Source organism: Barbatula barbatula, assembly GCF_947034865.1.
Source record: "Barbatula barbatula genome assembly, chromosome: 17".
Taxonomy (NCBI): Eukaryota; Metazoa; Chordata; class Actinopteri; order Cypriniformes; family Nemacheilidae; genus Barbatula; species Barbatula barbatula.
The window spans coordinates 3,543,859-3,571,401 of record NC_136780.1 but is presented as its reverse complement, the minus strand read 5'-3'; the positions used below and the strand labels follow the sequence as shown (position 1 = coordinate 3,571,401).

The window sequence follows — 27,543 nt, the reverse complement described above, 5'->3', positions numbered from 1 at the left end:
TTGACGGTAGTCAAGGGTTTGAAGGGTCAAAGGGAAAAGCCAAACTGCAGACAATTCAGAGATGCATTGTAACAGTGTTAATTTGACAAAAAAGAAAAGTCAAGAAAAAGACAGTTTTGCAGATGAAAAATATTTATTTTAATTTGATGTTTGAAGGGAAGTCGTTATTGAAATATGATTGTGCGTCTACAATTCTCTCTTTACTTAATACATGAGCTTTTTGTCAAAACATCTTGAAACAATTTGAACAAAACAACATTAAAACTTATATTAAGCTTGTACATACAACAACGTACATGTACATTTCACTGGGGATATTTAATCGAAAAACCTATATTTGCAACTTGTAGAGCTCCATAGAATAAAAAGATTTGACTTAACACTCAGTTTAGATAGATGAATTTATACCCCTTTATTTATTAAACGAATAACATTTGGTTGGAGAGTTCTTACTTTCTGTAAGACCTAGAGTTTTATTAAACATAATCTCTTCACACGTGTGAGGTAAAGTTGCTATTCTGTGTTGGTTAAACTGAGAATTTCTGAGCGCATTATATAAAACTATGAATTTTGCATTTTCAGAACAAATGTGCTGATGGAAAATGTATAATTAAGAAATGTACAAAAACACACAAATGTGCACACATGCATAAAACATTTAGGACACACATTTTCACTGAGTTTGTTGCACAGCCCGGTTTAAACATTGCACGTTGCATTCTATTTTATTTCTAATACAGGCAGAAAAATGTGGAAGATCTTTAAGCACAAACTGACACCATCTTTCAAAGTGTCACAAAAATTCACAGTAACACACTTTGTCATGTTCCATTCAGTAAAAGGTTGTATTTTTAGATTGTTCTTCAACATCTCAGACCAACTGTTGGAGACCCATTAGATTATTATGGAGGGGGGATTTTAAGACATTTTATCAAATGTGCATTTCCATATAGTATTTCTAAACCAAAAACTTTGGTAATAACACCAGCTGGTCTTATATCATAGTGTACTGGCAGGTTTCAAGGATTACACTGAAATAAACGGAAAAACGGGATTGACCCATTTTATGTCATAACTGTATTTATGTTTATTCTCCAAAGTATGAATATTAAATGCAAATAAGTGACGTGGCCTATTAGATATAGGATTGTGAAATGTACACAATACAAAGTAGCCCTTACAACAGATTATTCCTTTATTTTATGTTTCTCTATAGACAAGCAAACAGAGTTAGACTTCCACAGATATGTTAAATGCAGCTGTGTCCTTCGAAGCAAATGTGTACAAATGCTTTTCTCTCTCACGGTCAGACACGGAGACGCACAACTCAGGTCCAACTGCAGATGGCGGCCATCTTTAGAGCAGCTCAGGAGGGCCTTTCTGAAAATCGATATCACAACAACAGAGCTGCTAACGGAGCGCGCCGCATCCTCACAGCTCCACACGCTACATTCTTTCCCCTGGGTGGTTTTGGCTGGAAAAAGGTATAATGATACACATAAAGTCACAAGGTAGAACAGACAAGAATCTTTTTTGCATTATTCTCAGAATGAATTCTGTGAGACCATTCTGAAATGTACATGTATGTATATTATTGTTGTATAGAGTGTTAGTTCACAGAATGAAACAAAAATTATAATTTTACCTAAACACATACCTATAAATGGTAAATAATAAAAAAGAAATGGTCTCTTAATTTTTTCCGTGGCTGTATATAAATGCAATGAATGAAGCTTACCTTACGCTTCGTTGCCTCAAGACAAAATGTGAACAAACAAAATGGCCAAACCAATGTTCAGGAATATAACCATGCAGATCATAATAGTGTTCGGACCCTGAGAAGAAAATGTCTGTTAGTGTTCTTTATTTCAAGTATTATAAACAATACTGTAGAAATGACTGAAAATAAACATTAAAGTCAAACAAAAAAACTTGCTTGAACCAATCGCTGTAAGATCACCCTGATTTGACTATTTCACCCTGAGTCTGTTCTATACGGACAACGGCTGACCACAAGATGTCACTGCGATGCAAAGCAATATCTGAGGAACACAAGGGACTTTCTCAAGGTGAATTTGTCATTTTGAGGCTCAGCCTTGCATAGATTTTGAAAAATGCGGCCGAAGGACTAGAGCCAGGGCTGAATGTCAAGAAACACAATCTGTCGTTCTCAGCTGTGGTTGCCAGAGCAGACATGTTCCAGTCTGCTTTCGAGTTAAGAAGAATGGCTTCTCTCATAACACAGCCCGTTGGGAGGACAGCTGATGCTAACACAGAATGGCCATTGTGCGCTGAATCGACATTCAGTCAGCAATGAAAGCAAATTGCACCTTGGTTATTTCAAAGATGCACATTCTAAGCAGCTGTTTGTAAATATTATACATGTATAGATTATGAGTCTTAAAGTGATAGTTCACCCAAAATGTTATCATTTTAAACCATCTTGTCATTTCAAACATGTATGACTTTCTATCTTCCGCAGAACACAAAAGAAGATATTTTGAAGAATGCTGGTAACCAAAAAGCGATGGCACCTATTCACTCCTATGTATGGACACAAACCAATGCAAGTGAATGGGTGCCGGTTACCAACATTCTTTTGTGTTCTGCAGAAGCAAGTTATACAGATTTAAAAAGACAAGGGGGTGAGTAAATCCTGACAACATTTTTGGATGAAATATTCCTTTAAATGGGCAATGAATAAAAATATGGAGGCAATAATTTGAAACATTTTTATCTGCATGTGCATGAATAGTGTGATTTTTTCACCAATATGATAAACATTTGTAGTCAGTGACTACCAGTTAAATACCCACATGAGACTTCATTTGTAACCACAAATAATACTTAAGCATTTCGAATTGTTTGCCGTACCTCATCCAGCTCCATCGACTCCTGCGTCATTTCACTGGGGACTTTCACCATTGACCTCTGCCTCACTTCATTCCTGGCCTCCACCTTGCTAACTGGTTTTTCAACCAGCTTGACTTCGGGTTTAGGTTCTGGTTTAGGCACTGGCTTGGGCTCAGGCTTCGGCGCAGCTTTAGGGGCAGGGCTTGGTTCTCGTTTCGGTGAAGGTTTCGACTCTAATTTGTTGGTTGCTTTCTTCTCCTCCCTGACCTCTGTCCTGGACTCTGGCTTGCTTTCCATCACAAAGGCCGGAAGCAAATTTACGAGCTCCTTTGTTTCAGCCCTGCGTTTGACTTTAGCTGGCTTCATCTCAGGAGTGACCGCTTTGGGCGACGGCTTTGAGGTGGGGTGAAGCGGTTCTTCATCGTCGGTAGAAACGACGAGACTGTTTCTTACCGGTGCAGCGGCAGGGCCGGGTTCCGCCGCTTTTGACTCCATGTTCAATTTCTGCAGGGCTTTGATTTCCATGTCGGATCCCTGCTCGGCTTTGGTGCTCTGGCGGCTCGGGGAACGGGATGGGATCCGGTCCTCGGGGGCGAGGGCCGGTGGAGCTGCATGGTTGGAGGACGGTGTGCTGGGTCTGCTGCTCGGCCTGCTACCTGTTCGACTGCTGCCTCTGCTGGTCTTGTCTCCGTTCCAGCTACCAGGACTCAGTAGGTTTGGAGCTTCCTTGCTGGAGGCCTGAGGGACGATGGCGGGAGTGGGTGAGGGGGTGCGCGCAAGGGCGGAGCCTGGTCTCAGGCTTTCTATCTCGTGCATGAATGGGCTATCTGGAGGTGTTGGTGCGGAATCCTCGGCTAACAAGGGCTCGTGCATCCCTGTGTCAACGTTTTCGTTACTCTCGGCCACTTCCTGCAGGGCACGCTTTTTCAGATACTCTGGACCTGAGACAAAATGTGACACATGCATTAGAATACAAGCTCAATACACTTGTGTTCTTCTGATTCTAAAAGTTCCCATTCCCTTTAATATGACGTGTCTCAGATTTAATGCTCAAACATGATAAAAATAAAAAAACACAACAGATGGGAAAACATTTCCTACATGTGAGCTATTAAATGCATTTAGCACTTAATACATTATTTTATATTTTAAGGTTTTTATTAAAATTCTTTAAATGCTGACAATAATGAGATATTAGAAGTGCATGCGGAAATATAGTTGATGGTTTCTATTTAAATTTGTAGTCTGTCTATTTGAATCTGTCACCTTATCACATCTCTTTTATTTAACCAGGAATTTGACAACTGAACAACTTGGAGATTGAAAATTATGTTTCAATTTCAGGGTTGCTGCTGTCCCTGCCAAAAAGAAGTTTCACAACATGTTACAGACACTCGCTTAAGCCAAAATAAACCTATCAAGAGCCTTTTAATTTGCCTTTAATTTGAAAAAGACAGGAACACAGCGAACCGCTACGGGATACACAGAGATGTTTGTGGGAGCACACGCTATGAGGCCATAAACAGCAGTGTCTGTTCTGCTGCCGAACTGTAAATCTGACTTTTCACTGGATCAATGCTTGTACCTCCTACATTGAGAGTCTTCTACCTACCTGGTTGATAAAAAGATGGAGAAAGCTCTCTAGCAACCACGCGGGCAATGCTAGATTCATTGTTGGATGCTTGCGCGGCTTGTTCTGCAGCATCACCTTTGGTTTTGGCATGAGCCGTTCTGTGAAATGACATTAAATGTAGTTATTCTCAATGTGGATATTTATTCATATACTGTGCAAATATGGTTCAATTGTAGTTTTGAGTACATTTAAGGTGCCTGCAGATCTAAACTGGTTTCTTATTCAAAGCCATCTCTTCAATATTTCTTGTAGACATGGACAGCAAATTGAAACTTCTGCTCAAGTCTCCTACGTCAACAATATCCCAAACTGAGCTCAGATTAGCCAAATCTGCAATCCAAAATCAATATTTTTTAAGATTTTAAACTGGAAACTTTGATATAGGTGATAAAAGAATTATAATTTGGCTGTTCCTTGTCGTTGTTTAGGTACGTGCGTAAAGCCTCTTCCATACAGTATAGCCTAATAGACTCATGCATGAGAAAATGCGAATTAACCTGAGATTATTCACTTTATCTGTGGAATAAGAGTTCATTTTAAAGTGGGTAGTGTTTATTAAAAGTACATTTTGACAGAAATTTGGTTTTTCTTAGTCGTTTTGGATATTAAACCGGAAACCGATATACAGACTTCTGACAAGATCGGAAGTTCGTCACTACGCTTGTGCACAGAACCATTCAACGAATGACTTAATGATATTCAACTAGGATAGGAGCGTATTACCAAATTATGTTTTCATTAGACACATTCATTTAAACCTCGGTCTACACTTTTATATGTGACTTACAATACAATCATAGTATATATTTAATTAGTAAAAGTATTTGAACCCATGACACTGGGGTTGCCAGCTCCACGCTCTGTGATTGAGGTTTTAAACCAGTTTTTGTAGCATCAAAAAAACCAAAATAGAAGTCAGAAGCATGTAATGTGAATACCTACCAACAACAGATACAAACATAACCTATTCTGGCAGCGCTTCAGTGCCTAAGAACAGAAAGCTGTGTTTATTTCTGACATTTGATTTAGTGACAACAATAATGTCCCATGATGACAAAGACACCAGCAGGTCTGACGCAGTTCAACTGTATTGCTGATTCGAAATAAGACAAGAGAGTATTTGCTTTATGGCACCTGGAATAATGTTTCCCAGAGCACTTCGAGACATTCCTGCCTCGTCTTTATTTGGAGAGAGCAGTTAGCAGTTGTCTGCACTAAAAGAAAGCAACATTAATATCCCCTCGAAGAAGCCTATGCATTAACCATCCCAGTACTGGAAAGCACTAAGACATGAAAACATTCAAGAGAAACCACTTGTTATTTGAAGTGTGTTTGAATCAACTCCTGAAGGAGGATGTGTGGCGAGGGTCGTATGGCGGAGTTATTTAAAGCAGATGAGGGTATCCTCATCTCCTATTGAGCAGGAACTAAAATAAATCAATCTTTTAACACCCGGCACCTCACAGAGAGATACGAGTACTGCTGTGTAAGCCGCTCTATAAGACACATTGCCACTTTAAGGAAAGCCACCCAATATTCTCTACCGTACACAATGCATGCATTTACAAGTACCAAAGTATTCATGAGCTATTGTAAATTATTTATGTCATATGGTGTTGATGCCAAAGAAAAGTTACCTCATAAAACCACACAGCAGATCAATAAATATTAGTTTTAATTGAAAAACATCATATTTACCTATATTTATCCAGATATGGGACAAAAAATAACAAATTACTGCCTATGTAACAAAAAAACGATGTCTGTGTATTGTAATGTTCACACTAACTTAATGAACATTTGCTTATTGAACGAATATATAAGAGAATCCCCCTATTTATTTTTCGGTGCACCAGTATTTCCCCGGTGTTATTTTCCATACTGTAATGTAATGGTATCCTGCGTCTAAAATAGCGTGACCACTTACAGACACTGTACTGACCGTGGTTCTCAAAGGAACGAGTGTTAAAACAGATGCATCAACAACTAGCTTACTGTCTAGTCAAGCAATTACTGTATAGTCAGTATTATAAATGTGAAACACTTTGCTATATCAGCAGATGACTTAAATAAGCTTAAAATAAGCTTTTAATCAATTGTGAAGCCTAGTTATGTGTGCAGATGTATCGGTCTATACTCTATATTGTTAGTATTTTTTTATGGATAGCAGACAGACTGTTGCTGTGCGTTGCTTTATTTGTGCAGAACTTAATCGATTACAAATCTAAATTTACAGAAGAGCGAAAATGATCAATTGATCAAAAGACTACGTACGAGAGTTACAAATTCAAATTGAAAATATGTCGTTTATAATTACAAGTCTAATGTGCGCCACAACCATCAAAAACATCTAACAATATACATTTAGTGTGATAGTAATATACTTAAGTATAATAATAGTAGACTAGAAAAAGTAGAACCCTCGTATGTACCATCAAAATCTCTCAGACACTCAGTAGACATCTCTGCAATGCCTCTAGGCAGCTATTTCCGTCATACAAGACCAAGTCATATCTCCTTGAATGGGGAAGACAGATTTCTCGTAAATAACTGGTTAAGTTCACAACCAGAGCCATTGAGAGAGATTTGCACGTACGAAAGTAGGACATTTTCGTGTGTCATGTGATTCATGGAGCCTTCAGAAAGTTCCGGGAAGTAATGTATTCTCCATAAATGCTTTATTTCTTTCATTTTTCTATTCATTAAATGACTTACGTCTTTAAATGGGTTAAAAGTTTACCTCAGTTGGTCTGTTTAGCCCCAGCTCCATGCGTTAGTAACTTCCAGGAACTATTGAGAGGCTCCATGAACCACAATTTCTGTGAAAAAACTGTTCCATTGGAGTCTGTTGGCTCTGTTCACAACAAAACAGCATATTTGTTCCCTCCAAAAATGTAAGTAAACATGATGTGACTGCTATAATCTATAATCTTTATAAGTCTTTAACATTAAAATGAGCAGAATCACATCATTGACCGCACCGAATCTGTACCATGAATGAAAATACAAGATTTTACATTTTTTTATTCTTTATTTAACCAGGAAAGCCTTTCTGAGATCAAAAATCTCTTTCACGTGAGCGTTCTGGCCAAGATGAGCAGTCACATCACAAAACTTCACACTAACAACAATTACACATCATTGAATCATCTTCCAGGGTACGTATGATCCATTTAAAATATTTTATTAATATGTTGTTTAACGGTGTGTCATTTTTTGGAGGATCTATTGACAGAAATTCAATATAATATATGTCTTCAGATGTGTATAAAGACCTTACATGTTATGTTTTAATTACCTTAGAATGAGTTATATCCACATACATCGCGGGTCCCCATGCATGATATTATAGAGCGTGTTTCATAAATACTTTATCCCCTTCGGCAAAGACGACGTGCCGACATCTTTGTCACACAACAGGCTGGTGGTTTTCAAACTGTTTCGTTGTTAGGCCATCTTTGTGTAGGGTGCACCGCTTTGCATCCCCCCAAACAAATACTTATTATATTAAACTTTTAATTTAACCAAAAACATATTCATTTATACAATCCTGCAACATCACTTCTTTTGGTTGGTGGTCTCATTTTTCTGACGTTTGATTTTTCATAAAATGCATGACACATTTCTATATTTCTCAAAATGCCACAAAATCTGTGGCTCCCTTGGATTCAACTCGGGGCCCCCAGTTTGAGAACCACTGCTCTAATCTAAAGCATTAACTTCATCTATATGTCAAAATCACCATGCAAAGCCATATAAGAACACATTGAAATCTAAAATCTTGAACATCTAAAAAATCGTGTTCTTTGTGCAACTGGCTACCATTTACTCAGTGTTGAATGCCCAAGCTGAAAAACCATGCAGGGTGTTGTACACTTATATACCCTCCAGCCTTGACAATATTGATATCGCCAAAATGATCTGACACCATTGCTGACGCACCTCTCAGTCAAAGTTCACTACCCAGACAAGCTCAAATGAAAACCAGTGGGTTTACTAATTTCAACTATTACATAATGCAATAATGGTATATTATAAAACTTATAACTTATAAAACAAACAACAACCAAAGAAAGATCAAAATAATCATGATTCATTCTGATTAGACTAATTAACTAATTAGATTTCATACTATACTTATAACAGAAGATGAGTTAAGTCTGCTTCTCACCAACAGTATTGGTTTTCTTATTGAAGTCAATGCTAAATAAAATCATGCACAGATATGATTCCAAAATGAGATGACTCCGTTTTTATTGTTCATTCCAATTAATATCAATAAAACTGCAGTTGGTTTGTTTTGATTAAAGCCATAATACCAAAAAAAGATAGCACAATAAAACACAATAAAAAACATGATTATTATAATTTTTTTTAAACTGAGTTATCTCATTTTGGAACCAAACTCTTCATATACATCTAATCTTGGCCTGTTTCATCATCTAGCGAGTTTTTAAACTGAAGAATGAAGCATGTCTGTGTTACTGTCTAAGAAGCTGAGGACAGAAGGGGCCTATCAGCTGTCGCATTCCTCTGTGATTGTGATATAGCAACAGTGCCTGTCCTTTTTTAGGCAGGCCTCCTTTCTGACACCAGACCCACGTGCGTCATTTACACCCAGTGCCGCCCCGACTTCCACACAGGACCCTCTGCTGTTCTAAATACACCATGATAGAGCAAAGAAGTTAACCTGCTCCAGGACCCCAATGAACAAACTACACAACGTCCACTATTTTTAACTTTGATCTCACCACGTTGGTGGAAGGAACCGGAGGCCATAAAGGCACAGACAGGGGGTTTCACATTATGTAAGGTAAATGTAACCTCAAGCACCATTGCAGCCGGCCGGTAGAGACCAACAGAGTTAAACCGTGGTACAGTTTTCCATACATAATGTCAATCTCAAAAGTAACAAAATTCATGAATTTATAAATATTATAGTATGTCATTAAATTATGGCATCTATTATCATTCCTTGCATACCGTCCTTACACCAGCGCTAAATAATGTGAGATGAACAAAAGACTCTTGGATTACATTTTAAACCTCCGTGAAGGTGAAAAAGGCATGTTTTGCTCAATCATGTTAAGAATACCCTGCAAACCAAATCAGGCCTCACTGAATTGCCAAAAAAACTAATGTCAACACTAACATGGATTTGCCAGCCAGAACAGAGACCTTGTGTGAAAAATCAACATCATGCCACCTCACTGTTGGTCTCCAGAATGTTCATCCAAATGCAAAAACTAACAGTCTCTTAGAAGAGCACATGTCCTGAATGCCTTTTCTATTCATGGCGTCTTTATGGCTCGTCCAGGCTCCACATATCATGAAAAAGACACTGACACTAATAATACTTGCCTCCATAAAAAAAATATTTAGATTTCCACACGCCCCTAACAGCATCTGCCGTTTTTCTTTTGGATGCTCACTCGTATAAACAGCGGGGCACTTTCAGGTGCAGTGACTTTGATAAAATCTTTCCTCCTTGTAAGGAGATACACAAACCAAAGACAAACAGCCCTGGGTTCTCTCAGACATTAGACACACGCTGACGTGGTGGTGCTTGTCCCATTAAAATGATTTTATGCGTTATTAAAGATGACATCCTGACAGCGGACTTAAATCAGATTGCACATGATAACCTTGAAAAAGGCTTCATTGTTCTCATCCCAAATAAATAACCAAAACATCGGCATAACAAAAAAGTAGCATACTTTTGGAGGGTTGAATTAAGGTTTTTCAAATAAAGAGCCTATTGTTACTAAACACATCAATGTCAAATTTCAAAAGTTTTTACTTAGACCAGTAAATTGTTTGGAGTGTTGCCAACTATTTTCAATGGAAAATAGCTAAAGCCTGCCCGAAAAGTCCCTAATGTCACCAGATGACTTCACGCAATAATTTGCATATATCAGTGACGTCATCATGTAATGTTTGACAAGCTAAGTGCTTGGTCTGCTTCATATCTCTACTCTCCGAGCAGTCGTATACAGTATTATACTTAAACAATACACCCAAAAGCCCAATAAGTTATTATAAAAAATAAATTTTGGTTTCTGTTGGCAGAAGACAAATAAACTGACACCAAGCCAGACAGTGAGGAGAGAGAAAAATCAAATACCAAAACATCAACAAACATGACAATACAGTTGCGCCACACCATAGATACAAAGAGCAGAAACACAAATAACTTTTTCAAACCGTTGCTAAATGGTAAAGTCAAACTTAGGAGTAGTCAAACTTTAGCTAAGTTTAGATGATCAAAACGGAGAAAAAATCCAAAGTTGCTTCTGGGTAATGTATGTGTTGAATAGATGAGAATATTCTACAAATAGACAAAGTTCAGATGGAACGTTTGACACAATAAAATTTAAGCTTCCCGTTGAGGGTGTGTAAAGAGCCATGTAAGGTACATTTTAAACAAAAATTTCAGATAAATGGCAAAATCCTTTTTAGTATTACAGTTGTGTGTAGTTCACATCACTTATACTTAACTTAAGCTTCTGACACGAGGTCAGAGTCAAAGGATTTATACCGATACGAACACGTATTACATAAATGCTACATTTGACATGTCTGCCATCTTGGAAAGGTCAACATTTCTTGTTGGCAATGAACTGTCCAGAGTAGTACAACATTGTGCAGCCTCTGGTTGTAAAAATCGCAGAGATTTTGAATCCTGAAGAAAGGGGATAACCTTTCACAAGTGTGAATGTGTTAGTTTGTGTTTTTATTTGTTGTATTAACTCAATATGACAAGTTTTAAAACTGTGTTAGCAACAGTCTTGTTGTATTTTATTACTTTTGCAATTATTGTGTTTGGGTCTACACAACAGTACAGTAACATTTGATATTCATGCGTGCATATAACTCCGGTTACAGTGTTAACAAACCAGCTTTGACCATTCGAATCAACAGATTTACTCCTCACCTTGAGTTGGCGATTTCTGCCTTCTGCTTGGCTATGGCAGCCGCCCTCTGAGCTCCCTCCAGACTTCGCTCCACCTTGTGCTTTATCTTGGTGCCCTTCAACTGAATGACCTTCTTTTTCGCCGACTTCACCAGCATGTTGTTAACATACTTGCCCTCTTCTTTGCCGCCCTCCGCGAACGTGGTGGATCCGTACCCATGACGCTGGTTGTTTAGCCACTCGCCCTCATATTTGAGCCCGCTCGAGCGTTCGCTTATCCCATAACCCGAGCGCTTGTCGTTCTTCCATTCGCCCATGTAGACTTCAGTGGTGGTGGCGTCGATATCCGACTCAACGGGGGGAAAATCATGACCCTCGCCCTCCCCTTCACTTTCGCCCAGGCTAAAGGTTGAATTTGCATCGCTGGCGGTGGAACTGAGGGCTGACTCTGTGCGTAAAAAGCTGATCTTGCTTTTCTGACTGGACAGAGATGTTCTCGAGTCAGATTTCTTCAGCTTGCCCAACAGCGAGCCACGCTGGAACAGGCCTTTTTTCTTTGGCTTGACAGCGTCGGGGTCAACGTGAAGGGTGAGGGCAAAGCCGCCACGGGATGGCCCGAGGGGCATGTTGACCAAGGCTTCCTTGCCGGAAGCATTTGTGGTGGTAATGACCGGTATGTCATGTTGCAGTAGTGTGCCATTGCTGTGTTCACTTCTCAGGGAGCTCAGAGAGTTTCGGAGAGGAGACTGCACCACGGCGGCCATGCCGTAAGGGACGCTCTGACGTACGCCGTAGCCATGTCGCATGCCACCTGTAAACTGGCCCTGGAAGGTTCCTGCAGAGACAATAACCAATGTACGTAAGACATTAACCAATATTAGTAGACGGCAGATGACTTATAAGAAACAATGATGCTTGGTAAACAGGAACTCGCATGATGCAACAAGCTCTTAAGCAATGCACTTTAGCCCATTGGAAAAAGTTTTTTACACATTAAAAGGTGCTCTACAAATACCTCAACAAATAATACATCATGTTATGATTCACCAAAGTGTGAAAGATTTATTACATTCCAAACACTTTCCTTGACAAAATTGGCACTACAAGCAACCATGAAGATTGCATTACTCAAATGCCCTTTATAAAAATCTACTTTTAAACTTACTGTACATATAACTTTAGACATGTGAGACGATGGTATTTACGGAGGTACAACTGCTTGCAAATCTTCGTATTCTTATCTTTGTCTGGGATAATAAACCACATGCAGGTATTTATGTCATAGGGGCTTGTTGGTCTGGTCCTGTCATGCAACACATGTCTGAGCTCCATTAGTCCTAAGGGACAGGCCGGCTATTATTGTGCCTAAATCACATTGAAACTGTGATGACTCAGCTACCAGGTCATTAGACACAATATACAGAAGACATACATTATTGGCACACCCTTAAAAGGACAGTTCACTAAAAATGTATGTTCTCATTCTATTTTGGGTGAACTCTTCCTTTAACATGGTGTGACTGCATAGGAGTCCACCAATGTGCAGTGCCCCCAAAAGAACGTGGGGACTCTTCTTTTAATTTATAAAATGTTTGTCTTACATCTGCAAAACAATATTCATAGCTTTTCTACCTTATTGTGCAATAAGGTAGACTACTTTTACAAAATGGCACTAGGTTAGTATCATGTCCACACTCACCGAAGCACAACACCCACAAATTCAACCATTGGGCACTTTGACATCTGAAGTCTACGTCTGTTTCGTAAAGAGGAAAACTAAACAAAAATCAATTGAGCTGGGCATCTCTTATCACGTGTAAGTGTTATATATAGCAAGAAAGATGTTCGTCGTGTTTACATCACATAAATGTAAAACAATCTGACTTTATGAATTTCCTTTTCAAGCACATCGTAAAATTTGGATGAAGTATTTCCGGATAAATTTCATATTATTCATTACTTATAAAACCTAACTTGAATAAATATCTGCATACCTAAAATATAGTATTTTAAAGTCCGGTGAGCTCCTTAAAAGCCTACATAAAAGTATGTGAATTCTGACGCAGATTTATTGTTTTGTTTGTTGTTTTAAGTTCTTTATCTGTAATGTAAATAATGCGTATTAGAAAAAAATGCAAGAAAGTGAATAAACTGAATTCCTGAAAGAAAGAAAGAAATAAAGAAAGAAAGATAGAAAGAAAGAAAGAAAGAAAGAAAGAAAGTCTGGAAATTTAGGAAAATTTGAAGTCTTGGAAACGCATGAGGGCACACGGAGGACACAAATGGCCACTTGTGAATGTGTTATTTTACGTACTTTAGCCAAACCTTCAAAAAGAAAAGGATTTGCGACTCCTAATTTGTAATCCACTGGCAAATGTTGCTTAGCAATGGGCACGTACCCAAAAGGCCATCTGTGGCAACACCAGGGTTCGCGATTGTAAGCCAAAAGTTTATACGACTAAAGTACACTCGTGAATCTATGATAATTACATTGAATAATAAAAACATTTTCTATGGAAAGGACACGTTTACAAGAAGCCTTAAAGCGTGCGTAAAAACGCTGCTTTAAAATGCGAGTTCACACTACTGGAAAAACACATAATTTTCCAGACTTACCACCATCCGCATATGTCTCCGTGCCATAACCATCCTGCAATCCGTTATTCCAAGTGCCCTCGTATTTGCCACCGCTGCCTTGGCTAATACGCGTCCCGTACCTCCCTTTAAATCCGTGCGTCCACTCTCCCTGGTAAACCCAATGTCCCTTGGTCTCCAAGCCTAAACCGTGGCGTTTTCCCTGCGACCAGTACCCCTCGTAGGTGTTTCCACTCGGCCAGGTGTAGACTCCCACCACCTCGAACCCGTAATTCCAGGATCCGGAGAACTCTCCTTGTCCTTTAGGTCCGGTACAGATCCCGTGGCCGTGCGCTTTACCTCCCTCCCATCCGCCACAATACGCTCCGCCATCATCAAATTCAAAGCGACCTCCACTCATCACTCTTCTGTGGAATTGCTACGAACTTTACAATTTAAAATGTAAAAAATGAACACTAACGACTTAAAAAGAGGAACTGAACCCCTGCGTTAAGATCATAATAGAGAATTAAATATTTTTCCATTAATGCGTAAGTTGAAAAAGCTTTCCCTTGTGTTGAACTTACAAAAGCGTAGTATTCGCGCATCGTTTGTTGAGAAGTATCCTTGAGAACTTTAAAATCTTCTTTTGCTTTAGTTATTATTCTTGTATCGTAAATTAATGCTTCATTTAAAACGTGTCGTTGTTTAAATTGCTTGGGAGAGGGATTGTTGCTTTATTAAAGTTGACATTTTCCCCAGTTAACTATTTATTTGAATCGTCGAGCCAGTGGTCTTTCATGGCTTTCGACCCCTCTCCCCTCTCCCTGCCTCCCCTCTTTGCACTTGGTGCTGCTGGGTATGTTTTTTGCAGTCCCAACAAGGCTACCAGATCCCAACGCTGTTCCAAAAATACAGCCCAATCGCCCCTCGGCACCTAGGCACTTTTAAAAGCGCTGCCAGATCACTTGCAGAATACGGCTTGGACTGGATGTCCATATCGGGGGTCGGTGTAGTTTTTCTCTTTCTCTGTGTGCGTGTGTGTTTTCAGGGCGAGGAAAGTCAGAATTCTGAAAACTGTTCATCGCACCGTTTTCTGGACTCACTGACTTTTAGAAAATCAGTCTGTGAGAGTAAAAAAAACAGAGGTACGAAGTGAAAGAGATAAGAGAGGGGGACGAGAGATTATTTGAGAGACGAAAAGTGAGCCTGGTACACTGGCTGCTGTCTAATGAACAAGTTGGACATGTGGGTCTGTGTTAAGTCAATAAATAAAAAAGAGGTGCTGTAAATAAATAAGCAGATATCTATAGATATTTTTCTGTAATGATTTGGCACTCTTGAAATCAGTTGATTGCTAAATAGTGGCCAAATTCTACTTGATCTCTGTGCATGAGCTGATACTGCTGACAGTAGAGAAACCTCTAGTTGCTTTATTCAATATCAAAGCAGTGAGTTGAGATTAAAGTGCGCCGTCTGGTGGCAACAATCGGCCACTGCGTTTTTTGTTCTTTGGTTATAACAAATTTCTTTAGGCTATTCTTCATAAAATAAACCAAACCACATTTTAAACAAGTTTATATTATCAATTTATTTTGAGCTTCAAATACGGCTATAATACGTGCAATAATCTATTGCCTATGCATCTACCCATTATGATGCAAAGATGCAAAAATACTGTAACGATATGGGTTACATTCATTATATATTAACATGCTACAGTGTAACTTCCAGGGCGTCCGGACTGACTGTGACCTTCCCATAAATGCCCCTTCAGATGCTGCATGGATGCCTCGCCTCCCTCTGTGATGAAATACGCAAAGCCAAATATATTGTTCGTTTGCACGATGCGGGTTTGTTTGATAAATGTCCTACACACACACAAATAAACACATTATGAAAACAGTCGTGTTGTCGATGCCGCTGTTCGTGGTGCTGAAATCCCCCCGCGCGCTCTCCATCTCCCCCTCCCTCCTGCATCCTCTCCTCTCTCTCCCTCCCTCTCTCTGTTACCCTCTCACACGCACAAAATCCTCTGTCATGGCGTCTTCCAACAATGTTACTCCCACCAACTGTAGCTGGTGGCCCATATCAGCCATGGACGAAGATGGCAAAATCACAGACGGAGAGGAAAGCAACGAGTCGACGATAGAACATAAGCCATACTCCAAAGACAGGCTCGTTCTGTACCACTGGACTCAGTCCTTCAGCTCTCAAAAGGTAAAAAACATGACAGCTTGAAAATGGTGGAGACCCGGGTGCATGTATAGTATTATTCAGTGCAGTGCATTGCAGTGGGACAGGAGAGTTTGGTATTGCGTTTTCTGTCGGTGCCTGTGCCTTGTATCGGCCTACCTGTCTATCGCGTCCTTTATGAATTGGTAAACCCGAGGAGATGCTGTTCGTTTGCACTTACTAGGCTCAAAGTCAACCGCATCGGTGACATAGGGGTGCTTGGTTTGTAAACACGAAATAAAAGCGCAAATGTAACCTTTTCTATTGGTTTCGTGGTCCTCGTGCACTGGAGGGGCTTTAATTATTCATTGAAACGAGGGAAGCTTTGTGACAAACAAACGGAGATTTTATATTCTGCTGTCAGCTGCTTCGTGCACGTTTGAAGCAGGTGTGCAGCCCATCGTTTGCTAGGCTTCTGACCATTTCTCAGTCTGCAAGGTGGGTTGCATGATCTGAATGAATGTCACGCTTTATCTCAAGCCAAACCCGACTCCTCACAGCAACATTATATAGCACAGCAACATATATGTTCTAACATTCGTGAGGCTGAAATCTCAATGCTGATTACAGTATTTACAGGCGTGTATGGAAGCAGAAAATCAATGGCCTGCCTAAATCCCTCTTCCATTCACTATCCAGAGAAGCGAGAGAATAACATGACAATGCTCTGCTCCTGTGTCTCTCAATGCTCCTGAGAGATGATTCTCTTGAGTGACATTTAGCGTTAGTACAGATTAGTGTTTAATTTTACTGACAGGCCTTTTTTTACCAAAGCATGGGGGATTTGGGGTTTGGTTCATTTATGTTATTGAAAAAAAGTTTTGCATGCTAGCAGTGTCTCATTTTGTAGACTATTTGGTTTCTGACATTCCACGGTTGATGTTTAATACTTCTAAGTCTAATGCCTGTGTGACACAATTTATGGCTTCAGCACAGAGGATGTTGGATGCTTTTCCTCAGCCTGCTGATTTCTAGCTTGTCACTCATCAGTCAGCGCTTATTGCCTTATCTTGATCGATTAACCTGGATTTATAGTACGCGGCAGGATTTTATCCTTTCTATCTGGAAGAAAATAGGATCATTCCTGTCCACGACTCCATGTTGATTTTAGGAGACCTTTAGTCATTGTTTCTTTTTTAAGGTTGCTTCAATGCAAGTGTAACTTAAAATAAGGTAACAAACCTGTCTTACTCTCACTAAGTTTTTTTGTAATATTTGACTTTGAAGGCCAACTTTCTGGTGCCTCAATCCGTTTACGAAGAAAACATGCATTTTAAACGTTGCAAGCGTATTCTTGCGAGGTTGTATTTTTAATACATTTTGTTCACAGCTTAAAATCTTGTTGAGCTTTTGAAATGATTAATCGCATGCAGAATAAAAGATTGTGTTTACAGAATATACGTATGTCTGTGCATGTTAATTTTGTATTTATAAAGCATACACATACATGCACACATTAATATATATACTATACAAATTAAGAAATGTTTATATATAATTTAAATTACTAGTAAATATAAATAAATACATAGTTCCTAAATATGAATATGTGTATGTGTTTATAAATACAAAATGAATGCATAGTACACAGACATTATAAAAACACAAACTTTTATTCTGAATGCGATTAATCGTGATGTATCGTTTGACAGGCCTTATATCTTGTCACGTGGTCTGTCAATGTAAAAAAGATATTAGGTCTACATAAGAAAATATTTCATTTAATCTGCTTAGCGTTTTTTTCAAATATTGATTCCTAAAAAATGTAATTCATAATAAATACAAATATAAAAAGAGTATAAAATCTCATCACAAAACAACCTGGTATCCAGTCAAACACTTTTTCTTTGATCTGTCATTTTGTTATCTCTGTCGCCTATTATACTTTTATTTACCTATACAAGCAATGCATCCTTTGTGCACCAGGAGCACCTTCTCATTCTGTTTTTGGTCATGTCATATTGATGCCACCTGTTTTTTTTTCTGCAGGTGCGTCTGGTGATCAATGAGAAAGGGCTACTGTGCGACGAACGAGATGTCAGTTTGCCACTCACAGAGCATAAGGAGCCTTGGTTCATGAGGCTCAACCTAGGGGAAGAAGTGCCGGTTTTCATCCACGGAGACACTATTGTCAGTGACTACAATCAAATAATTGACTACATAGAGACCAACTTTGTAGGAGGTATAACTCATATAATACATTGCTTTATTATATAAAAGTAAAGTAGTTCAACAAACATAAAACAATATTGTATCATTTACTCAACCCTCAGAGAGGGTTTTTTGATGGAATGTTGTATATCAACATCATTTCTCCATTCACTTCCATTGTATGGGAAAAACACAAGGGAAGAAAATGTTGACTGAATTTGTCAGTCCCAAATTTTGCCTTGAGTGTTCATCAGAAGTAAGAAATTCATATAGACGAAGTGAGAAAAAATAGAATTTACATTTTGGGGTGATTGTGCCTTTAAGACAGTGATTCTGGTAATTTTCTTCCCTAACAAGCTCCATCTTTTTTCCTTTGACAAAACACTTGATTGTTCACTGTTTATTGTGCCTAAAGGAAACTGTGTAGCAATGTCTCACTTTCATGGCTTTCCCAGAGTCCTTTGTAACCACTATGAGTAATAAATCCCTGCTGTGGACTAATATAGCTTCTCTCAAACAGCTACTATGTGTTGTTTGTAATGTGTGCACAGTTTGAGTGTGGGAAGTGAAGTGTTTTCACTGATCCATTTGAACTCTGCTTTTGATCCAAGCTCTCGCCTTTTGAAGGGATAAAAGCTGAGCGCGAACAGCATGTCTCAAGAATTCTAGTCTGACCACTCGTAATTGTATTTTACATTTGGTGACATTTTTCAGTAAAACAAATTGTGTAATATATTATCAGTTTCAAAAAATGTGATTTGCAGTTGATGTCAGATGCAGTGTAGGTTTCAGGCTTTTATTCGTTGTTGTTTAAATGCAGCATATTAGCTGACATGGCATTGTCTTGCTCTACGTCGAGAATTAACCGTTAGTCGCTAGGCACTGTAAAGACGGATATAAATGCTTTAAATATGAGTAATGAAAAAGTCAGTACAGTTACAATTGGTGTGTTTATCACGTCACACATTCCCAAGGAATCAAACCCCTGACCCTTGAGTTGCAAGCGCAGATGATTATCAGAAACAGGCATACAGTGTGCAGTCTGTGGGCTTGTTTTTAGCCGGCTGTGTGTTTGGATAATGGAGACACTGCATTTATTGGATGAATTGATCTTGGTAGGCTACGGTAACAGATGCGGGTGGCCCAATAACTGATAAGTCAACATGTTGGAGGTCAGCCAGATGCTGCCCTTTCGTCCTGTGGGTACAGATGCATTGTATTATGGAAGCATTCTCTCCGAATAGCAAAAGCACCGGGTCTGTTTTTTCCCAGCATGGCAGCTTCATCTCACTTTGCCAGTTCTGTTGACACAAAGTGTTTCACTTCATCTGACTGTAATGTAATTCTAGTATTATGCTTACATTTTAGATTTCGTTTTTCAATCCTATATTTGTGTCTTGAGTGAAACATTGACTGAGCCATTGGTGAATAAATGGATATGTTATGACTAGTCATGAATCAATCTTAGAAGATGCTGAAGAGTATCCCACAACATCAGGAAAATCAGGCCGTTCCTGTTGGAGCATGCCTCTCAGCTGGTAGTCCAAGCTCTGGTCATATCAATACTGGACTACTTCCAACCAATGCAGTCAAGTCCTTGCAAATCTTTATGACTTTCTTCTGCAGAAGACATTTAGAAGGACAAACGTCATTGGCGCCCATTGATTTTTATTGTATGAACAAAAAAACATTGAGAACTATTTCTCAAACTATTTTCTTTTGTGTTCCACAGAAGGAAAGTCATACAGGTGTTAAATGAGATCAGGGAATAAACGATGAGTTTCGAAGTTTCTGCAGAAGCCATCTTCAGCCGTGCCACTGGAATTTGTTTGACATGACCATCACAGTGCATTACGGGTATTCACCAGTCATTGAGGGTACACGCTTTTAATCAGGAGGGATTATGAGAATGAATGCGTGCACTAGATATTCTCCACTTTTGTCCAAAATGTCTGACATCCACAACAGGGAGGTGATTTTGAAAACAGCTACCGCCTTTTCGTGTTTTTATTTCTTTAAGACACAGTACCTCAGCTGATCGCGGATGAGGGCACTCCCATGCATGCAAGGATACAGCAGTACCGTGAACTGCTAGATGGGCTGCCCATGGATGCTTACACACACGGATGCATCCTTCATCCCGAACTGACAACCGACTCCATGATCCCAAAGTATGCCACAGCTGAAATACGTAGTAAGTGCTTCTCTGAGGATCACCATTTATTATACTAGAGAAATAAAAATACAGTATATACGGGGGAGACCAGGGGTATATATGGGGTAAGTTGTCACTGTAAAAAACGATTTAACAGTATACAATTGTATAGTTAATACTATTTAAGGTTACACAATCTGTCAATGCTAATTAAAAACCATACAAAATCATTTACAAACAAAATCAAAAGTCAAAACAATTTCTGTGATATAACCTCCCCATGTGACAACTAGCCCCGGTCTCCCCTTTTGTATATTCCACAAGATTACAAGAAAATGTTTTTGTAGGATGTATAAAATACAGCATTTGATTCTTCACGATAACCTGCTTTGTCTGACAATCTCTTTATTTCTTTGAAATGCAGGTTGCCATCTCAAATGTTGAACGTAAATCCTTATCACGCTAAAACGGTCAAGCACTGGCCTATTTATTTCATTGATAAGTAAATCCAGCGAATAGCTGTAAACCTCACTGCTCACCTATTACACAACGTGCCAGTACAGAGTAAATCAACGCAGTTGATCCAGCCAAAGTATTGCAGGAGAATAAATGATGTCATGGTAATTCGGCATAATTACATATAAATCTCTTTTACGGTGCATAACTTTGAAGAAATTCCTTTAATAGCTGATGTTTATCAAAGTCACTGCTTTGAGTTTAAGTGTGGAATCTTAAAAAATTATTTAATTTGTTGTCAGGAACATTAAAACGTTGTAGAATATAGTGCTTGTTCCCTACAATATTATGTATTCATAACTCAAAATGATGGAACTCCTAAAGCTGCAAGATTCAGATTACCACACGGATGTCTGGGGTTTTACAATGTAAATATACAATGCAGATGAAGAGGTCTGTTTGGGTTGTTTCTCTCAGGGCATTTGGCCAATGCTGCTTCAGAACTGATGAAACTCGACCATGAAGAAGCACAGCTGACCGAACCATACCTCTCCAAGCAGAAAAAACTCATGGTACGCCAGTAGTAAAGCCAACTGTATTTTACTCATTATTTGCATGAAGTTAATTTTGGATATAAAATAAAGAGATGATGTTACTGTAGCTCAGTTGGTGAAATATTGCATTTGCATGACAAAGGTCATGGGTTTGTGGTCATGGGTCATGCAAAGGATACCCAATATATACACTTAATAAAATGCTGAAGTTATTTTGTAATTTAAAGTAATTGCTCATTCAAATGTGGATTTCCATCCTTATCTTAAATATCTTTATGTGTGTAGGCAAAGATCTTGGACCATGACAATGTGATCTACCTGAAGAAAATCCTTGGTGAATTGGCCATGGTACTAGACCAAGTAGAAGCAGAGCTGGAGAAAAGAAAGTTGGAATATCAAGGTATGTTTTCTCTTAAAGTCCCAGTGAAATTAAACATTACAATTCCTATTTTTTCATGAAATATTGCAGCGTTTATTGTAAATAGCTAACCAGCCTATTATGCCCTCATAATCTTCAGTTCAATTCTGAAAATGCATTGAAGCACACTAGTGACTATCCATATTAAATGACATATGTTAGACAGCTTGGGTGGAGCATACGTTGACTCCTCACCTTCAAATTCCCGCGTGTCATGTGATTTATGGACCCTTCAGATTTTAATCATTAAATGACTTGCGTCTATAAATGGGTTAAAAGTTTACCTCAATTGGTCTGTTTAGCTGCAGCTTAATGCGTTACTAGTAACTTCCAGGAACTATTAAGAGGCTCCTTGAACTGCCATTGCTGTGAAAAAATGGTGTAATTGGAGTCAACGTATTTGACGCAACTCTCTCTCTCAATGGTTCTGTGTCTGCTCTCAGTTCCATTTCAAAATGCAACCGCTGTTTTATCCAATCAATTTGCAGTGAAAACACAAGCCACGCCCACTATTTTTCTAATTGGAAATTCCGTTTCAACCGCTGGTTCATGGGGACTTTAAAAATGTTTTGCTCTTCAAAAAAATGTTGGTTTTCAAAATAAAAATAATTAACTTAAAATAGAAATGTTGAATTTTTAAATCAAAAATTTGTTTTCCACTCAACATATTAAAGTAACAGAAGTTGAGTAATTTTATTTCATTTCCTTTTTTTATGCAAACACATGTGTTAAAATCTTTTTTCCAGAATAACTTTACATTGCATTTTAAATGTTTTGCAGGTCAAACGTGTGAATTATGGCTTTGTGGACCTACTTTTACACTAGCTGATGTTTTTCTCGGAGCCACATTGCACAGGCTCAAGTTCTTGGGACTCTCAAAGAAATACTGGGAAGACGGGAGCCGGCCGAACATCCAGTCGCTTTTTGAGCGGGTGCAGAAGCGCTACGCTTTCCGCAAGGTATTGGGGGACGTCCACACGACCCTGCTCTCTGCGGTTCTACCCAATGCCTTCCGAATGGTAAAAAAGAAGCCGCCGTCATTCTTTGGCGCGTCTTTCCTTATGGGCTCTCTCGGGGGGATGGGCTATTTTGCCTATTGGTTTTTAAAAAAGAAATACATGTAGTGAATGTGCTCTTGTAGTATTTTGTGTCCGTGTATCTGTGTGATGTTTGGAGTTTTCGGTAACACCATTTTACGAGAGCAGGAGAACAAGGAAGCGTACAGAGATAAACACTATTACGTACTTGGGTGAATAATTAAATAAATATATAAGAACATTCCAAGATTAGGAATTCTACTTAACAGCACCTTCTCTCGTCATGGCTTTATTTTATTGATTTATAATATGTTTTGTTTTTGCCATATAGAACACTTGGTCGATCGTTTTTGTGGTACTGGCCAAAATGAAGGTATATTATAAACTTAAAGCCTAAAAAGAATGTTTATTTTGTATAGTTTCAATGCATTCGTCTTTTGACCTTTCTGCCATTGAAGGCTTTCATCCAAACATTTTTGATACGCAAAGGTTTTAAGAAACTCACACAGAGTCTGGAATCTGACACAGGGTTCAAAAACACTTGTGCTTTTTTTTTTTTATATCTCACACTTTCTCAAAACTGCCAATCTGAGCTTTAATTGTACTGTTTTTTGTTTCCCCAGAATTCTGTGAAATTCTATGTTTTTATTTTTTAATACCACAAGCAAAGTGTACTGAGCCACAGGTTGTGCTTTCTTTAAATGGAGGTGGTGGGAAAGTTCCAGTTCTGAGTGTAAAAGATGAAATCAAATACACCTCAAAATCAATAAAAACAACAGTAGGTCCATATTAAGAAACAAATGTGTGTCTACACCAGTAAATCTATTTTGTTTCGAGCATGCCACTAAAGATTTGAAGTTATTTTATTGCGGGGGTGTTTTTGTGGTTTTCCAACTCTGCTCGGAGGGAAATCAAAAGTTTATGTAGATTTATCTTATTTTGACTTACAAAAGACTGTGAGAGACCATTAAATGTTTGTCAGTAGAATAAAACTAAAAGATTATATATAAACGTTCTACCACCTCAAATACAAGCCATATACAGCTCATAGATGTATTAATGCTCTACTCAGAATCAATTTGACATACTTGTATCATCATGTCATAATTTTCAATAACTACAACAAATATACAATGAAACGTCTGAGGTGAATATTTCACTACATCTCATGACATGAGAGAAATCTTATGCAGAAAGTCTGTTGGGTGAGTTTCTCTCCGTGCTTATTCGGTAACTGCGGTTGAAAAATTGAGTCTGCGGTCATTAGACTTCACAATAGATTGTTGTATTTTGTATTTTTTATTTTTATATTCTATAAGACACATTTATTTACAGTTCTTTTCATGAGCCTTAATCTATTCAGTTGCCATCGATTTCAATAAAAGACAATGCTTACAGTAACCTGAATGTATGGTCTATTGCTAAGATATAGCAATTGTGTTATTTATTACAAAAACCACAGCTTTTGCATGAAACATACCTATCAAGTGTTTATTAAAACAAACACCCAAGCTGTAATTACAACAATATGGTATATTTAATTGATTTGTACACACATCTGGTTGTAATTCTTCATATCTGTTTGAATTTTAAGCAACTGGTCTTTTGTGGCTGGCTGGAATGGTAATAGCTGAAAGTAAAATTGTTTCCTTAACAGTGTCTAAAAAAAAATCATTGTTTGAAACATGTTGAACAACAAATTAAAAAAACTTGGTTGGTTCATTAACATTGAAATAAGGGGAAAACATAAATACACTTGTTATGTCATCTTTTAAAGAGGAAAACAATATATACCCAGCACATACAAAGTCTTTTTTACTGCGATGAATTTGAATTCCGGTGTCCATCTCTGCTATACTCATATCTCCAGCTCGCCCTCTAATCTGGTCCCCTCTAGTCTCAAGTCTGCATCATTTCTGCCCACAGTGAAAAGGCTGACCACAGCAAGCAGAGCTGCCAACATCATCGCCGCACAGCCTATAAACATGTGTCTGGTGCCACTGCCGGCCTCGCCCGCACCCGCCCCGGAAACCTCCCCGTGCAGAGCCAGCAGCCCCAGACAAGCCAGGAGGTGAAGAGGCAAACGAAACCAGGCCAGCACCATGGCTCTGCGCTCCACTGGGATCACACGACCCTGGAGAAAACTCACTGCTGGGAAATAAAGTCCGCAGGCCAGTTCGAGCAGGAGAAATGCAAGCAGAGATTCCCTGGGACGGGGTTGGCCAGGCACAGTGGAGAACGTCAGCATGAAGAAGGAAAAGAAAGCCAGTAAAACCGCCAAGCAGAGCAGGTGACCTGGTTGGAGTCGATAAGGGGGTGATGTGGCTAGCCGGAAAAGTGTGGCACCAGCCATGCTGGCCGCCATTAAACTGGAGAACACGATGCCGAGAGGAGGACCGTGTGGGTCCAGCACGGGGGTCCATAGAAAGACAAAGATGTAAAGGACACTTTCGAAGAGCGCCTGAACGCCACCCAAAAGCATAACGCGGCGGTCCGACAGCAAGCAGCTAAGACCATCCAAACAGCTCCGCCAGAAACGTGCCCGTGCTGTTGTTTGCAACTTAGGCGCGTTAAGAGGGTTTAAAAGGGGCTCGTTTTTGTCTCCATGTGAGGCTACGGAGTTCTCTCGACCCCATTGGAAGATCACAAACCAGGCGCAGACAGCAAGGCTTGGAATTGCCAAAAGAAACGGAGCTACTGGTCCCAGCCCCAGCCATTCTGCAAACAGGTTCGCCACTAGCCCGGCGGCAACCGCCAGCCCGTGATTCCAGCTGGCAACTTTACTAAAAGTAACAGGGATCCATTCTTTGGGAAAGTCATGGACCTCAATGTGCCCATGTACGTACCACGACTCAAAGGTGGTGGTCAGAAGGGAAGTCGACAGGCCTCCCAAAACACGTCCTAGTATTAGCATAAAATATTCCTGTGATAATTTAGTCAAGCAGCAGATAGAATAAGCCACACAGAAGAGGACGCAGGTCTGTCTTCGACCCAAAAACTGAGGTAGCCATCCGGCCACTGGAGAAAAGAGGACACAAGAACCGAGGCCACATACATACAGGATGGCGATTTGAGATTCTAGGAAGGCATAGTGTCGATAGAGTTTATAAAGGTAAGGTCCCTGTAACCAGTCTGCCCAAAGGGCCAGCAGATACACCTTTAGAAAGAGGTTCTGGAAACGTTGAAATGCGGGATTGGCGACAGCCGTCCGTGTGGTTTGGGATGAGGCGAGTCGACGAGCTGTGATTTCCAGAGCCACAACCAGTCCCACCAATACGGTAAATGCCAGATATGCCGTCACAAACATGATGGACAAAGATGTCTTCAGTTGTGCATTAGTGATCGGAGAGCTCTTATTTAATCCTCAATGATCCATCATCTACTCCGATTGCTAATTGTATGGTTCATCTAAAAAGATAAAATAAATATTAGAAATGGCATAATAGGACCACAAAATGTCTTGCCAGAACCAAATATACTAACAAAAGTGACATTAACCAACATAGAAAATATTAATTATGGTACTTCTGAATATTGGGACAGGTTATAAAAACAAATAAGGTTTTTACTATAGTAAGCTGTAGTAAAATTCCGATATATACTATTGTACTTTTGAACCTTACTATAGTATATAATAAAGTATACTACAGTTGATCGGTTGGAGAATTAGTATACAGTCTGTATATTACAGAATACTGTATATACAGCGTACTATAGTAAATACTAATGTATACGACAGCATTTTTCGTGTGGCAAATAAAACAAATAAGCAAAGCACCAAAATAAATATGTACAACATTGTTTTTATTTGTTTTATTAATGTTTATAATAATTATATACGATATACAATATTAATTACGTGTCATTTTGAAATTTAACTTAATTCATAAGGTGCTGTCGGCTGAGCTTGAACATTTCGTAACTCTCCGTTTAAAATACTTGAATGTCACACACCTCGTGATTCTCTTCATCTCGAGTCGTCGCTGGTCTTTGAGCACAACACTTCCATTTCATCACTTTAGACGATTATAAAGCAGAAAACCTGCTAAATCTGCTCAAAAGCTCAACAACATCCGGGTGTGCTTCCGGGTTACTCAAACGTAATGACGCAAAACATACCTAGGACGTTTTGTACTTGCTTATGAATATTAATTTACGCGCCGTGACGTTTGAAGAATACGCCTAAATTGATTGGTGTACGGCAGACAACGAGCGGCGTTTCCTCATGAATGTTGATTGAGCTGCTCTCTGTCAAGAAGATGCTCCTTAACGAAGGTAACCAAACAACGTTGAATTGTTTTTATATATTTGTGAGTGGATTTTGATCGCAAAACCAATAAATGTACACATTTGAATGTATCCGTCGGGCATGACTAAATTAAAATGTAGAAGATAGGTCAGCTATTTTAGGATTGTAACTGCGCCACCACGAGTGCCCGCAGGATGTCGCTGTAACGCCATTTGCAATGTAATGCAGACGCACGGCGCACTAGCTAGACAAAACAGTAGCGCGATTATGTTATACTTATATTTTACAACACTAATCACTTTGTGTACTTTCATG

General features: G+C 39.1%; 4 protein-coding genes across 5 annotated transcripts in view; 1 reads left to right on the top strand and 3 right to left on the bottom strand.

The window, feature by feature from the left end:
* Positions 1–27,543, bottom strand: part of fbxo25 (F-box protein 25) — a gene marked incomplete at its 5' end in the record, with an annotated part of 123,264 nt that overhangs the window by 72,327 nt on the left and 23,394 nt on the right. The gene's annotated exons all lie outside the window — the stretch shown is intronic.
* Positions 119–14,830, bottom strand: jph2 (junctophilin 2). The gene is made up of 6 exons (XM_079477821.1): positions 14,016–14,830; positions 11,421–12,234; positions 4,466–4,584; positions 2,875–3,794; positions 1,739–1,835; positions 119–1,474 (listed from the first exon to the last, which is right to left on the bottom strand). Exons 1-5 carry the CDS (start codon positions 14,392–14,394, stop codon positions 1,755–1,757), a joined length of 2,313 nt encoding a protein of 770 aa, XP_079333947.1. The 5' UTR covers positions 14,395–14,830; the 3' UTR covers positions 119–1,474; positions 1,739–1,754.
* On the top strand, positions 15,999–24,382 carry gdap1l1 (ganglioside induced differentiation associated protein 1-like 1). Its single transcript, XM_079477650.1, has 6 exons — positions 15,999–16,193; positions 18,198–18,390; positions 20,380–20,553; positions 21,448–21,542; positions 21,810–21,924; positions 22,723–24,382. Exons 1-6 carry the CDS (start codon positions 16,014–16,016, stop codon positions 23,064–23,066), a joined length of 1,101 nt encoding a protein of 366 aa, XP_079333776.1. The 5' UTR covers positions 15,999–16,013; the 3' UTR covers positions 23,067–24,382.
* On the bottom strand, positions 24,245–27,096 carry mfsd5 (major facilitator superfamily domain containing 5). Its single transcript, XM_079477649.1, has 2 exons — positions 26,934–27,096; positions 24,245–26,387 (listed from the first exon to the last, which is right to left on the bottom strand). The coding sequence occupies exon 2, from the start codon at positions 26,284–26,286 to the stop codon at positions 24,838–24,840; it is 1,449 nt and encodes a 482-aa protein (XP_079333775.1). The 5' UTR covers positions 26,287–26,387; positions 26,934–27,096; the 3' UTR covers positions 24,245–24,837.

What these genes read in the sequence shown, in the direction of transcription:
- gdap1l1 (XM_079477650.1), top strand. Translation starts at nt 16,014, where the DNA reads ATGGCGTCTTCCAACAATGTTACTCCCACCAACTGTAGCTGGTGGCCC. An exon ending in AGAGACCAACTTTGTAGGAG is followed by an intron (nt 18,391 to 20,379) that starts GTATAACTCATA and finishes TATTTCTTTAAG; the next exon opens with ACACAGTACCTCAGCTGATC. An exon ending in TGCCACAGCTGAAATACGTA is followed by an intron (nt 20,554 to 21,447) that starts GTAAGTGCTTCT and finishes TGTTTCTCTCAG; the next exon opens with GGCATTTGGCCAATGCTGCT.
- jph2 (XM_079477821.1), bottom strand. Translation starts at nt 14,394, where the DNA reads ATGAGTGGAGGTCGCTTTGAATTTGATGATGGCGGAGCGTATTGTGGC. An exon ending in GGAGACATATGCGGATGGTG is followed by an intron (nt 12,235 to 14,015) that starts GTAAGTCTGGAA and finishes TTGTCTCTGCAG; the next exon opens with GAACCTTCCAGGGCCAGTTT. An exon ending in AGTCGATGGAGCTGGATGAG is followed by an intron (nt 1,836 to 2,874) that starts GTACGGCAAACA and finishes TTTTCTTCTCAG; the next exon opens with GGTCCGAACACTATTATGAT.
- mfsd5 (XM_079477649.1), bottom strand. Translation starts at nt 26,286, where the DNA reads ATGTTTGTGACGGCATATCTGGCATTTACCGTATTGGTGGGACTGGTT.